Source organism: Oryza brachyantha, chromosome 1 (assembly GCF_000231095.2).
Source record: "Oryza brachyantha chromosome 1, ObraRS2, whole genome shotgun sequence".
NCBI lineage: Eukaryota > Viridiplantae > Streptophyta > Magnoliopsida > Poales > Poaceae > Oryza > Oryza brachyantha.
The window spans coordinates 17933954-17946796 of NC_023163.2; the positions used below are offsets into that span (position 1 = coordinate 17933954).

Sequence of the window (12843 nt, forward strand, 5' to 3'; positions counted from 1 at the left end):
ATTTTCAATGGTCAGATCAGTTAAAAATCCGGAACGGTAGTCGGTCGTTCAAAAATCTATGACTGTCATTATTTTCATCCCTACTTACACGCACTTGCGTCATCACACCAATAAATTTACCCTCATTTAAGCCTCCCCTCCCATCCCTCCTCGTAGCAAAAGGCGAGGTGTTTTTTTATCGTTTTTTAAAAGATATCTCGAGGTACTATATATTTTTAGCGTAAAAATTTAATATCTTGAGATACAATTTAATTTAATATATAAGAATTTTACACTAAAATTTTTTGGTATCTCAAATTATTTATTAAGAATGATAAAAAAGCTCAGAGGCAAAAGCCACCTATCGTTTCTTTTGGGTGTGTGTGGGGGGATCCGCATGTACGGGGATTTAACTTTGGGGGTATTTAATTTTTTGTTACTTTTATAAACGTTTATAACAGATTTGTCACTGGACTCATATGTCATAAACTCATGAGTACCCGTATATCATAGATAGCGAGTGACAAATCTATTTTGATCAGGGGCAAAAAGTTAAGTTTCCCGTGTACGTGTGCACGCACGCTAGCTATAGCTCATGGATTCCCCCTCTAAGCGACAGCTAGCCAGCGACCCAACGCCGCCGCCAACTGTTGATTAACTTACCGGGTGCTGCTGCGCCCCGCGTGACTCATATTATTCTCGCTACCTCTCCATCACCCGCCGATCGTCCGTCGTCACCTCATGCACCTGGCTCGCTCTATAAATACCGGTCAATCTCGCCTGTGCACTTCGTACTTCACTTCCACCTCGGCCGCTTCCCACCCCAAGGGCCGGCCCCCTAGCGAGCGAGCCATCGGCCAAATTCGCCAAACCAGTTGCTTCATCACGATCGATCGAGCTAGCGGAATTAAATCAAAGCTGATCCGTCGTCACCACCAGTATTCTCGCCTCCTTGATCGATCGGGCTAGCTTCTGGTCGATCGATCGGTCGCCATGAGCTACGGGAGCAGCTCTTCTGGTCTCTCTCTCTCTCTCTCTCTCTCTCTCTTGCTCTTCTTGTTCTGCCGCGCCGTTTCGTGTGTTCATGGCTCCATGCATGGCGGCGGCGGCGGCGGCGCGCCGGCAGATGTTTCATGTTGCTGACGAGTGTTTTTTTGTGGTGGTGGAAACGAAATGCAGGGGCGCGAGGCGGGCGGCGGGTGGAGTACGGGAGGACGTACGTGGTGAGGCCCAAGGGGAGGCACCAGGCCACCATTGTGTGGCTCCATGGCCTCGGCGACAATGGTGCAAGGTATACACGTACCCCAAAACCAACCAAATCAATTAACCTCCGATTAACATTCCCTGCTATTATATCACTGTTATCACGGTCACTGATACATGGGTCCCTAAAAAATAGGATATACAATGATAATGGTAGAGAACTCCTCGATGTCTCCATGCTGATGCTGCCATCACCTCACATCAATATTTTTTCCCCACAAGTTGCACGAGCAGGATGCAAACTACCTAGCTAGTGCTAGCCAACTAGACCACATATGTTACCACACGTATAACTTACTTATTTTTTATATGATGTTGGATAGATTTTTATTTTTGTATATGACGCTGAACTGTTCAACGTCATATGAAAACAAAAAATGGACGGGGGAGCAGTTCAGAAAGATTTTGCTAGCTAGCACCTGGTGGTGTACTTAGCTAAGTCTGAATGCAACGCGAGCCAGGATTGCAAGTGAAGCACACAAGTACGTATAACACGGATGGGACGATGAGACGAGACGACATGGCCGGGGAGCTCAATTAAACTAGCTAGCTAGTACGTGTTAGGCTGTCGAGATGTTGATATCTGCAACCCCATCTCGACCGGTCGATCGCTTTATTCTCCTCCGTCCCAACTCGACGACCTTTGCTAGAAACGGCCTCGCCATTTCTGTCCATATGCATATATTCCTAGGATTGCTTTGCCCTGGCCTGCAGATCAATTCCTTGTCCTATTCTGCATTTCTGCTCTCTCCGATCGACCTCACAAACCACCATGGTTTGTAAGGGGAGAAGAGGGGATCGACATGGACAGAGGTGGACGACGGCGGCGGCGGCGGTGGCGCCGATCTTTCCGAAAAGAAAACCAGTTGTTTTGCTTTCTTGCTACTGTTTGATGAATGATGGGTGTAGTTGAAGGGGGAGTTATTTTGTGGAGATTTGCTCCGGTTCAACAAAAAATAGCTCGAGGTACTGGTATCTCGAGGTACCAAATCGTTTCTCGCCATTGGATCTAGCTGAGTAGGATGTGCACAGTTAGATCCAACGATCAGAAGCGATTTGGTACCGCAAGGTACCGGTATCTCGAGATATTTTTTGTTACTTTCTGTTGTACTGAAGCAAATCTCTATTTTGTGTGGTTTCTTATAAATTAAGTTGTTTTTAAGCCCTCAAACCAAGGGTTATAGCCCTTGTTTTGGTGGCTTGCGGTTCAAAGTAGTTATGAGTTATGAATCATTTTTTGAAAAGTGCAATATACACGCACATACAAAACACAACAAATCAGACTACTAAAATGTCACTGCAAATGCGATCACATTTTGAAATCTAGATGTTTTTGGAGGGTATGTGACATGATGAGAACTATATTATCTATTTTTTCTTCAAAATATTAAACTATCTGAATCGCATGAAAGAAGCATAGTATATATATAACCTTGAGGGATTAAATAGTTTCCTTGGTTTCTCTGACCATGAAAGGACGTAGAAACACAAATGCAAGAATCCATTGTTGAAGGACCAATACGCTGATTAAATACAGAAGAGATAGATGTGGGTTAATTTAGCTCATGCTTCATGCAAGGTTCTGTCTGCCAACAGGGATGCATGGAGCACCTCAGTTTTGTGATGTTGCATTAAATAAACATAAGTTTTTTAGGCCTTCTTCTGTTCTATGGGTTTTGGCAGCAAAAGCATAGAATATGCCAGCCATTAATTTTCTTTTCTCTGAGTTCAATATGCATGTGTCAACTGTCAAGTGTCAGCTTCAATGTTCTTTTCCCACTTCCTTGCTTTTCCCACCAAAACCGAGTTACAATCCATGTATCATTGAGTAAGAGAAGTGTACTGCTGCCTGAACTTTTTGGAGAACACAAGAAAAAACTTAAATATATAATCCCTCCGTTTCGCAATATAAGACTTTCTAGTATTGTCTAGATTCATATAGATGCTAATGAATCTAGACACATATATAAATTATATATATTCATCCACGAATAAATTTAGACAAAGCTAGAAAGTGTTACAATATGAAACGGAGGTGGTACATATATTCTCTAGCCAGTTCATTAGCTGCATTAATTTTGATACAGAGTGCTATATCTCAAGTTTTATTCTTTCCTCACTCTTTACTTCTCTTATATATTCTCTATTACTAGCTTTTGGATAACACGTTCTTTCTATTGACATGTTAATGTTAGATGAACCTAAAGTTTACATAGAAAGCCAGCACACCACTGAAATATCTACACAAGTTGCTGACTAGCTGTAACATATGCACTTTTTTTTTTCTTGAAACACTGGCCTAATCTGTTTCTTCTTTCTTTTTCATAATTTTATCTTCTGCAGCTGGTCCCAACTCCTGGATTCTCTTCCTCTGCCTAATGTAAGAAACCATACTGCACTCTCACTTTGCAGTTGAATCAATCATGTACACAACAATCTTCACCTACGATCTTATTTCTATTCCTATACCTATTACCATGGGAACAATAATGCATGTATAGCTTCTTGTTCATTTGTTATCTTCAAATTAATGAAACTTATCTGAATCAATAGGTTAGCCATAGCATTGGTCCTGCTAGTTCTAAGTTTATTGACTATCTCAAGCTTCTACCATCCTTCTGCAGATCAAATGGATTTGCCCTACTGCACCAACTCGCGCTGTTGCTGCTTTCGGTGGATTCCCTTGCACAGCATGTGCGTTTCTGAACCATTTATCAGTTGGCCAAAAAAAAAAAAGCCTGTAGCATTGCTTTCCTATTTTTCTAGGCCATTTCCTTGCTGCAACTTGGCTACAGATTCTGATATTGTCGTTCTCTTTTTACTGAAACTGAAACAGGGTTTGATGTGGAGGACACTTCAGTGGATGGCCGTGATGATATTGAAGGGCTTGATGCTTCAGCTGCGCATGTTGCAAATCTACTGTCATCCGAGCCATCTGATGGTACATTTCATAATTGTACAACAATTAAAGAACAAAGGAAAAACTGTGAAAATATCAAATAACCTATACTCTCTATTTGCCTTGCTGATCTTGGTGGAATTCAATTTCAGTGAGGCTTGGGATAGGTGGTTTCAGCATGGGTGCTGCCACTGCTCTCCACTCTGCAGCATGCTATGCTCATGGGAGATTCACAAACGGCGTCGCATACCCGATTACCCTCAGCGCAGTCATCGGCTTGAGTGGCTGGCTTCCCTGTTCAAGGTCTGATTCTATTCTTTGGTCCTTTTTTTTTGAAAATACTAATAATTTCATTGATGAATTTCCCCCTATGATTTTCATTTTGTGTGATGCTCTTGAGGTGTTCTTGTCTTAGGACTTTGAAGAGCAAGATGGACAGCTCTCAGACTGCGCTGAGAAGAGCTGGTGCCTTACCAATCCTGCTCAGCCATGGAAGAGGTTAGCATTGCAATTGTTTTTGTCTAGATGTGTTAGGTTATGTCAATCTCTTGCAAAATGCAAATCTGCTAAAAAATGGTGTATTTGTTTTTGCCCTTGCAGCTGATGAGATTGTCACCTACAGAAATGGTGAGAGATCAGCTCAGATCCTGCAAAGCTCGGGCTTTCAGTATCTGAATTTAAAAAGTTACAATGGGTACAGACACACACACACAAACTTCATTTCCCACACGTTTAATTATTTTTCTGAAAATAACAGTAAATAACATGGTGTAATTTACACAGGCTGGGCCATTATACTATCCCTGAAGAAATGGACGATGTCTGCAAGTGGCTCCGCTCAATGCTGGGGCTTGACCGATCCCGCGGATAATTCGAAAATATGCACGCAGTGCAGTGGCTTTGGTAGTGATATATATGAGAGAAGAGAAGGTATTGACAATATACAGGAGAACTGGAGAAGGTTGGTAGGATATGTGAATTGTGGCTGTCATGGTTTCGGTAGCATGTAACACTATGTTGTTTTCCTCTCAACTGCATGCCATGTTACAGTTGTAGTTTACTACTAATGTACCCTGTTACCGCTAAAGAGGAGGGATTCCTATAATGTAGTAGTGTATTGCTTGTTTGATACTTTCATTACATTAGTAATTATACCATCTGAGTCTCACTGGTCCTGCAGTTTTTTGCATGATATACCATCAGATGCCCTAGAATGTAAAAAAAAAAAACAAGATGAGATATTTTAAACCTAACCATGCGATTTATAACAGTGTTAAAGTCTAATGATCAAGCCTTGCATAAATTCATAACAGGATAAGCTGATAATCAAGGTGTTCTATTATGTGCTGCACTTAGGGGTGGAGAAAAAACTCATGGCTCGTTAGCTCGCTCGACTCGCAACAAGCTCGGCTCGGCTCGTTTCATTTTTCTAACGAACCGAGCTGCCATTTTAGCTCGTTAGAGATAACGAGCCAGTTCGAGCTGACTCTCGAGCCTTAACGAGCTTGAACATATACGACAGTCCACCCTCCACCGGTCCACAGGCTACGGCCCAACGCTTCACGCAGCCACGAGGCCCACGAAGGTAAACCCTAGCACTCACGCAGTCACGCACCAAGCCACCAATGCACTCACGCCGCCGCCCTCGTCTCTCTCCCTCTCAGCCTCGTCCTCGTGTGTGCGACGCACAGGCACAGCAGGCAGCGACGCCGCCGGATCTCCCACCGGCCAACTCCGCCATCGGCGCGTCGCCGGCTCTCCCAGGCGGCCACCCAAGCCCTGCCGCCTCCGCTGCTGGCACCCCGCCTCCGCCGCCGGCTGTCCGAGGCGGCCAGGCCCCAAGCCTTGCCGCCTGCGCTGGCTGCCGGCGCCCCGCCTCCGCTGCCGGGTGTCCGAGGCGACCAAGCCCCCAGCTCTGCCGCTGGCTCTCCCCCCTCCGCTGCCGGCGCGCCGCCTCCGCCGGTTGTCCGAAACTCTGAATGGAGCAGGCGCCTCAAGGTGAAGGCCCTCGACCACCATCCCCGAGCAAATGTGCGAGTGTGACGCCATCCTCGTTGGCAGGTGCAGCGACACGTACACGCTCTACACGGATTGCTCCAAGCAAGGTTGGCCGCAGTCGAGGTTCTGGAACAGCAATTGGAGCAGCAGGAGCACAACCGCTGGAATCAACATCACGAGCTAATGTCTCCATGTCTGTGGTATGTATGCAAGTTGCAAAACCTTTCTGGTTTGTGCCTTTGAATGAATCATTGTATTTATCTGTCTCCACTCTCCATGTTTGTGGTTTGTGCCTTTGAATGAATCTGTGGTATGTCTCCATGTCTGTGGTTGTACATATGATTTGCATCCTTGTTTGTGTTTTTGCTTGTATAACTTGCTACAAAATTGTTTGGGGCCAATTTTGCAGGGGTTAGCTCGTGAGCCTAACGAGCCAGCTCGAGCTTTGAGTTGAGTTTTTAGCTCGTTATGATAACGAGCCGAGCCGAGCTGGCTCGGTATCCACCCCTAGCTGCACTAAAGTATAGAAAATATTTCAGCTGCAGACATACCTGTGGTCAAGCTCAGCTTGTACTGAAACCGTGCTGGCTATCATTTTTGACATTAGAAATGTCAAGGCCTGAGGAACACTGGCGTAGAATCTGAGTTTGGGATAGTAGTATTGTTAAGGATATATGCATATTAATCAAGGGTATTTCTGTCTTTTCCTGTTGTACTAAGTTTATATGCTCCTTTGAGTTCAATCCCCAAATTCATTTCCACTGAAATCAAAAGGTATAACATGGAGATTCATCAGCCTGAACAAGCACCTGAATCAAACAGTGTGATGAAAGTAGTTATCATCTCCAAGATATTTGAGAAACCCCCTGATCTCAACATTGTGCACAAAGGAACAACACATCATCAAAATACGGATGACTATCCCAGAAACTCAGTGCATCCTATGTCCATTTGATCATAGAATATCAAAGTAACTCCAGTGAAATAAGCTAAATAGTACTGTAAAACAACTATAAATTGATCACCAGGATGATTATCACATCAGATAACCGAAACTGCTACCTTTTTTAGTTACCAAATTAATTTTGCTGGTCCGGCCCATGGAGGCCGACCAATTCTATTAGAGTTTTTTTTACCATACTTGAAAAAATAACTTAAGGTACTATATTTTTCGGTGTAAAAATTTAGTAACTTAAGATATAATGTATCTAAAAGTACTAAAGTTTTTCGTATAGTAAAAAAAAACCTAGAATATTAAGATCGGAGGAAAACATGTTACAAGATACAAAATTTATCTGATTGAAGATCAGCACACAAGGCCACTTCCCCCATTGCTTGAATATAGAGATCAATATTCCAAGGACAGACAACTTCAATAAATATTTTCCATTATACTTGCTTGTGTTGGCCAATGCCTCCTGTGGTCTACAACCTGTACGTCCCATTATTCAGATGTTCCAATATAATAGCCAGATGTTTCCACTAAAACTGCCATCGTCATCAAATCATTGCACATCCGTTCCAATCAATGACAATGAAGAACGAATTTAACCATTAGAAAAGGAAAAAAAAAGGACAATTAAACAATATGCTAACGGACTTGTCTGATCGTTGATGCTACACTCAACCGTCTTTTGCCCTATAACTATAGCCACACCCTCTGCATTGCATCTCGCAGTACAGGCAGCTTTTGTTCCTCAAATCGCGAAGGAAGCATAAGATTGCGCGGCATGATTATCATTACAAAATGTAGCAATCAAATGACATTGCATTCCCCCCGCATACATTTGAATCACTGGCAGTACATCTTACGGCAACCGCATCCCTTAGAGCAAGTTCAATAGCATTAGCCAACTACTAGCTCTAATTCATAATTTAATAGTCAATTCATACAATAGTCACTTACAAAACATCAATACATGGTCTCACATGTCATACATATATTTTGTCTTATAGTTCTTATACAGCTGGCTACAAATTAGTAGCCCATCCCTCTTCTCTCTTCTCTTATCTATTTAAAATATGCTTATAGCTGGCTTATAGCTTGCTATTGTACCTACTCTTATGGATGTTTTATAATTCTCTATAAATATTTATAGTACAACTAATCTGTTTATTTTCTATAACCATATCTTTTTGAAATGAGATGAACCAGATCTCTACATCCACTAGATGTATGCAACCACTGGTGGGACACCCGAGTTTTATGACGGAGAGTTGCTTCAGTCCAATAAAAAGTAACAAAAAATATCTTTGAGTTACCGGTACCTCACGGTACCAAATCATTTCTAATCGTTGAATCTAACAGTACACATCCTACTTAGCTAGATCCAATGGTAAGAAATAATTTGATACATCGAGACATTTTTTGTTGAACCGGAGTAAATCTCTTCATGACCACCTAAGATCAAACCCGAGTGGGCGCATGCACAACGGCTACACTAGCCAACTAAATTCCTTTTTCTAATCCAATGGATATATTATTATTATCATACAAACTGCTGATAGTAGAATATTTTTTTCTATTAGTAATAGATTTCTAAATTAAGAGTCAAAATTATTCTACCGACATAATATTGGTAATAGCCACCGTGCAATCTGCTGCGCCTTTCGCTCAGGTTCCGGCCAATGTTTGGTCTGAACGCCCTATGCTTCTTGTTCCGGCGATCAGGCGTCGTCTTCAGTATCCCATCGCGGAGCTCGTCCACCCTGTTGTCTTCGGCTTCAGTGCTTGGAGCGTAAACGCATGTTGCTCAAGCATTCACATAGTCACACTAGCTGCAGTTGAAGCGAGAAGAAACAGAAGTGCAAAGGCGCAAAGCTATAGCAAAACATAGAGATTTTCAGAGTATTATTCACTATTCGATTCACAAGATTTTTCGCAGAAAAATAAGGAACTGAAACTAGGCGCTCAGGTGATAGGATCCATGGGCGCCGGCTCCTTCTTGCCGTTGGAGATTTTCGGCCCGAGAGCAGGTACAATAACAGACTAAGCTAACTATAGATATATTTTATTTTAAATAGATAAAAGAGAAGAGAGAATAATAATGAACTACTAATTAAGCTAGCTACAGTGTGTATGATATGTAGGACCATACATTAATGCTTTATAGGTAACTATTGTATGAATTGGCTATTAGATTGACTATAGATTAATTGGAGCTAGTGTTAGCTATAATACGGCAATTCGGCGAAGATACGTTTCCTCTTCGCCTATACCGAAGCGTTGAAGAGAATTCAGATACGGACACAGACGCAGCCTCCCATCGAATTTGCAGACAGCGCTGAAGGATGGACGAACTTGAAGTTGATACATAACTTCCCAAGTATTGATTTTGCCGTCTGTTGATGTAAAAGTAGCACTTGTAGAAATGTATCGATTGCATCATGTGATAAAAGACCCATCAAATTTTTGGTAAAAATTGTTTGCCCGTGCAAGACAAGCAATAAGAAGGCACAAGTTAAGGCCTGCTGACTGATGGCTACACGCTTACACCAACAAAGAGCAGCTCGTGACCAAACAATTTGGTCTATTTCAGGAGCATATTATCAAATTCTTCAATGTAGAAAGAACAAAGGAGCGCCTCTGTACAAATACATCAATATTTTTCCGCTTTAACATGATCAGATTGATCAACACAGAAAGAATATATTTCAGAGATCAAATTACAATGCAGCGAATTGAATTCACCCAAAGTCCTAGCCGCGGACATGATAAATACAGCACCACCATTGAAGTTTCTGTTTGCTACAGATTTTTCAGCAAATATATTTAAAATGACACTACGACGACTCCACAGCAGTTTTGAGCCTATCCCTGCATTGCAAATTCATCTCGATTCTTGTTGCACGTAGGCAGAATGTCCTGACTACGCCTAAAGGCACAAGTGGAACGCCCCATATGTTTCTCCCCAACATGAGGTCTTGGATGCCTGGTGAAACTGAAAGATTGCTTGCTTGTCGAGTTTCAGTCCAGGTGCACACATTGGCACTTCTTACCAGCTGCATCAATGTGCAGGATCACCATCGACTTCACCAACATCATGCTGAGAACCAGCTGCCTCTGTAGAGAGTGTCACGTCGTCATCACCTTCATCATTGTCACGACCTGTGGTGTCAGCATCACCGCTGCCACTTGCTCCCCCTAATGGGGAGGATTCGCGACCAAAAGCTTCGCCAAGCAGAAGAATTGTTCTTCTTCTGTGGTGGCCTGGAAATGCTTCCCTGTAGTGGAGGATCGACCTGCCAGTGCGCACAATGAAGACCATTGTTATAGACGGGCTATGTAGAGTCCTCTCGTTGATGTCCTCTTCCCCTTCACTGACCCCAATTCCATCTTCCCTGGCACTTAAGCCTGAACGCAGCATGCTGAACAAGTCTCCAAGATCACGCTGCTGCTCCATCCTGTGCCAGTCTCGCTGCCGGTCAGGATCCACCTGAGTTGGTCTAACAGTAGGATGGTTCTCCCTGGCATGTCTCCTCAGCTGACTGTAGGCCCCCCTAAACTCACATGACTCTTTGGTGCATGCTCGAACCTTCGCATTCATGTACTTCCGTGCATCATAATCCTTTGTCCAATGGCTGACTGGCCCACGACACAATGGGCATGACAGTTTTATGGGCTGCTGGCACTCACTGCATTCTGGTGCGGAAGCAGCACTGGCACCAGTATCCTTTGAGGAGTCCTTAGAAGCCTTGCGGTACTGATCAAAGCAATTGGAGTGTCGGTAGCTTGTGTCACACATGAAAGGGCGGCAGCCCTTCTCATGCGATGAGCAGACGAGCATAACAGCGTTGTGGGGGTGATCCATGCAGACTGGGCAGCGGACATCCTCCCATTCCGCGGCCTGTTTAGCGGCAGCAGCTGCCGCTGCAGCAGCAGACTCCTCCGACCTGCGAGAACAGCCCTTCCCATGCGAGGAATATGGCGAAGCACGAGAACGACGGCGCTCGTATGAGACGGCACGGGTGCTCCTGTCCTTTGGCATAGTTACCTCAAGTCAGTCAGATGCAAGGATGTGTTGGTTTGTTTGAAATTCTCTGCAATCCAAAGGAAAGCACTACAGAGAACAAGGTTGATTTCCAACTTCAAACTCTGAAATAATCAAAAGGTGGAGAATCATGAGAGCTTAATCAGATCACAAACAAGTATAACTGCGTAGAAACAAGGATCATACATGACAGCTACAAACACAAACACCTTTTCGTCTTCTTTTTTTTTTTGCAAACATGTTATTTACTCCGGATCCATCCACCAAATCCCTATAAAAAAAGCAGATAACTCTATCTATATAAAGATCGGCCATGGCATGAGTCTTGGTTACTCCAGATTCTTTTAACGAAAGAATCAGAACCAGTGTAGACTAAGGAGTACATAAGAACTCGTCCAACGCCTACATATCTGACAAACTCGTCTGAATCCCGTCGCCGCGCAACCAAATCGCCACCGACAGGAGCACCATCCCCTCTCCTCAAGTCGATCCAGTCCAAGAGAAAACCGAGCACAAGCACCGAATCTTCCGAGGAAACGCGCACATGGGAGGGGCGTAGCCCGGAGGAAGACCGAGCCGAATCGTGCGGGGTCAACGGCGGCGCGAGGGTCCAGATCGGCGCCGTCGGGCGCGTTCATCGTCGAGAGGGGAGGAGGCTTTACCGTGCCGTCTGTCGGGCCGGGGTACGGAGACACCGCCGGCGATCGGAGGCCCGGCGTCTTCTTCTGCGGCAGCGGCGGAGGCGGAGGCGGCGAGACCTCGTGTGATTCGCCGCGCGCGGGGTCTCGGCGAGCTGAAGCTAAGGCGAAGGGGAAAGGAGGAGGAGGAGGAGACGAGAGACTCGCGATGGGGAGGGGAGGGGGAGCTGAGCCGATGGGTGGGGTGGTGCCGCTTTATAGGTCGGCGTGACGTGGACGGGTGACGTGGTTGGCTAGGGTTCTCTCTCTCCTCTCCCCTCCTCTCGCCGTCGGCTCCGCACGCGCCTGGACCGACCTCACCGTGCGCCGGCGTCTACCGCTTGCGGGCGGGGCCCGCGTGTCGGCGTCACCCCGGTGCACCGCCTGTCGGTGGGAGGAGGGGTTATGACGGGTGGGCCCGCCGGCCAAGCTCCTGTTGGGCACGGGTGGGGCCCGGTACGGTAACAGGACACGCCACGTCAGCATGCTGGGTGGTAGCAGCAGCAGTAAAAAATACCACTCCCCCATGCCGGAGCCACACTGCAGCCTGACCCACCAAGCACGCGCCACGGGTCAGTGACAGGTGGGCCCCTTGCGCGGTGTGGGTTGTCGTGTCCCGCGAGTGCGATGTATTTCGGGGGTGGGGTGCCACAGGTGGAGGGGCGCGTAGGTGGGGCCCACCCGTAGTGCACCTCCTGCTCGCTCGCTCGAGTGGTGGTGGTCTTTGGATGCTTTTTGTTTATTTGAAAAACTTTATTGCTTCCTCGTGGTCTGTACCGCGGCGGATGGTACTAGAGTACTTTGGAATTTGAACTTTGCTACTCTTTCGAAATTCAAAAGGAGTTTCAAGCTGCGCACGAGGTATGGGGCCAAAAACTTCGAATTGGTACGTACGGAATACTAGCAAGTGATTGCTCGAGGATTCGACCATCCGAGTAATTTACATGATTTCTTTTCTATTTATATTGGTATTATATTTAAATAGATCTCTCTTCTCCCACGCAAAATCCCACGCAAAAGAAACGGTCTCTTGATA

The 12843-nt window shown here is 45.1% G+C and overlaps 2 protein-coding genes across 2 annotated transcripts; one reads left to right on the forward strand and one right to left on the reverse strand.

The window, feature by feature from the left end:
- Nucleotides 1-818: 818 nt before the first annotated feature.
- On the forward strand, nucleotides 819-5314 carry LOC102708190 (acyl-protein thioesterase 1 homolog 1-like). Its single transcript, XM_006644298.3, has 9 exons — nucleotides 819-997; nucleotides 1159-1270; nucleotides 3586-3622; nucleotides 3867-3936; nucleotides 4079-4183; nucleotides 4294-4444; nucleotides 4557-4639; nucleotides 4742-4835; nucleotides 4925-5314. The coding sequence occupies exons 1-9, from the start codon at nucleotides 973-975 to the stop codon at nucleotides 5010-5012; spliced, it is 765 nt and encodes a 254-aa protein (XP_006644361.1). The 5' UTR covers nucleotides 819-972; the 3' UTR covers nucleotides 5013-5314.
- Nucleotides 5315-9734: 4420 nt separating this feature from the next.
- On the reverse strand, nucleotides 9735-11991 carry LOC102708475. Its single transcript, XM_006644299.2, has 2 exons — nucleotides 11793-11991; nucleotides 9735-11234 (listed from the first exon to the last, which is right to left on the reverse strand). Exon 2 carries the CDS (start codon nucleotides 11125-11127, stop codon nucleotides 10147-10149), a length of 981 nt encoding a protein of 326 aa, XP_006644362.1. The 5' UTR covers nucleotides 11128-11234; nucleotides 11793-11991; the 3' UTR covers nucleotides 9735-10146.
- Between the last annotated feature and the right edge of the window lie 852 nt (nucleotides 11992-12843).

Coding starts and splice junctions, on each gene's coding strand:
- LOC102708190 (XM_006644298.3), top strand. CDS start 973: ATGAGCTACGGGAGCAGCTCTTCTG. Junction 1,271..3,585: donor CTCGGCGACAATGGTGCAAG/GTATACACGTAC, acceptor TATCTTCTGCAG/CTGGTCCCAACTCCTGGATT. Junction 3,623..3,866: donor ATTCTCTTCCTCTGCCTAAT/GTAAGAAACCAT, acceptor ATCCTTCTGCAG/ATCAAATGGATTTGCCCTAC.
- LOC102708475 (XM_006644299.2), bottom strand. CDS start 11,127: ATGCCAAAGGACAGGAGCACCCGTGCCGTCTCATACGAGCGCCGTCGT.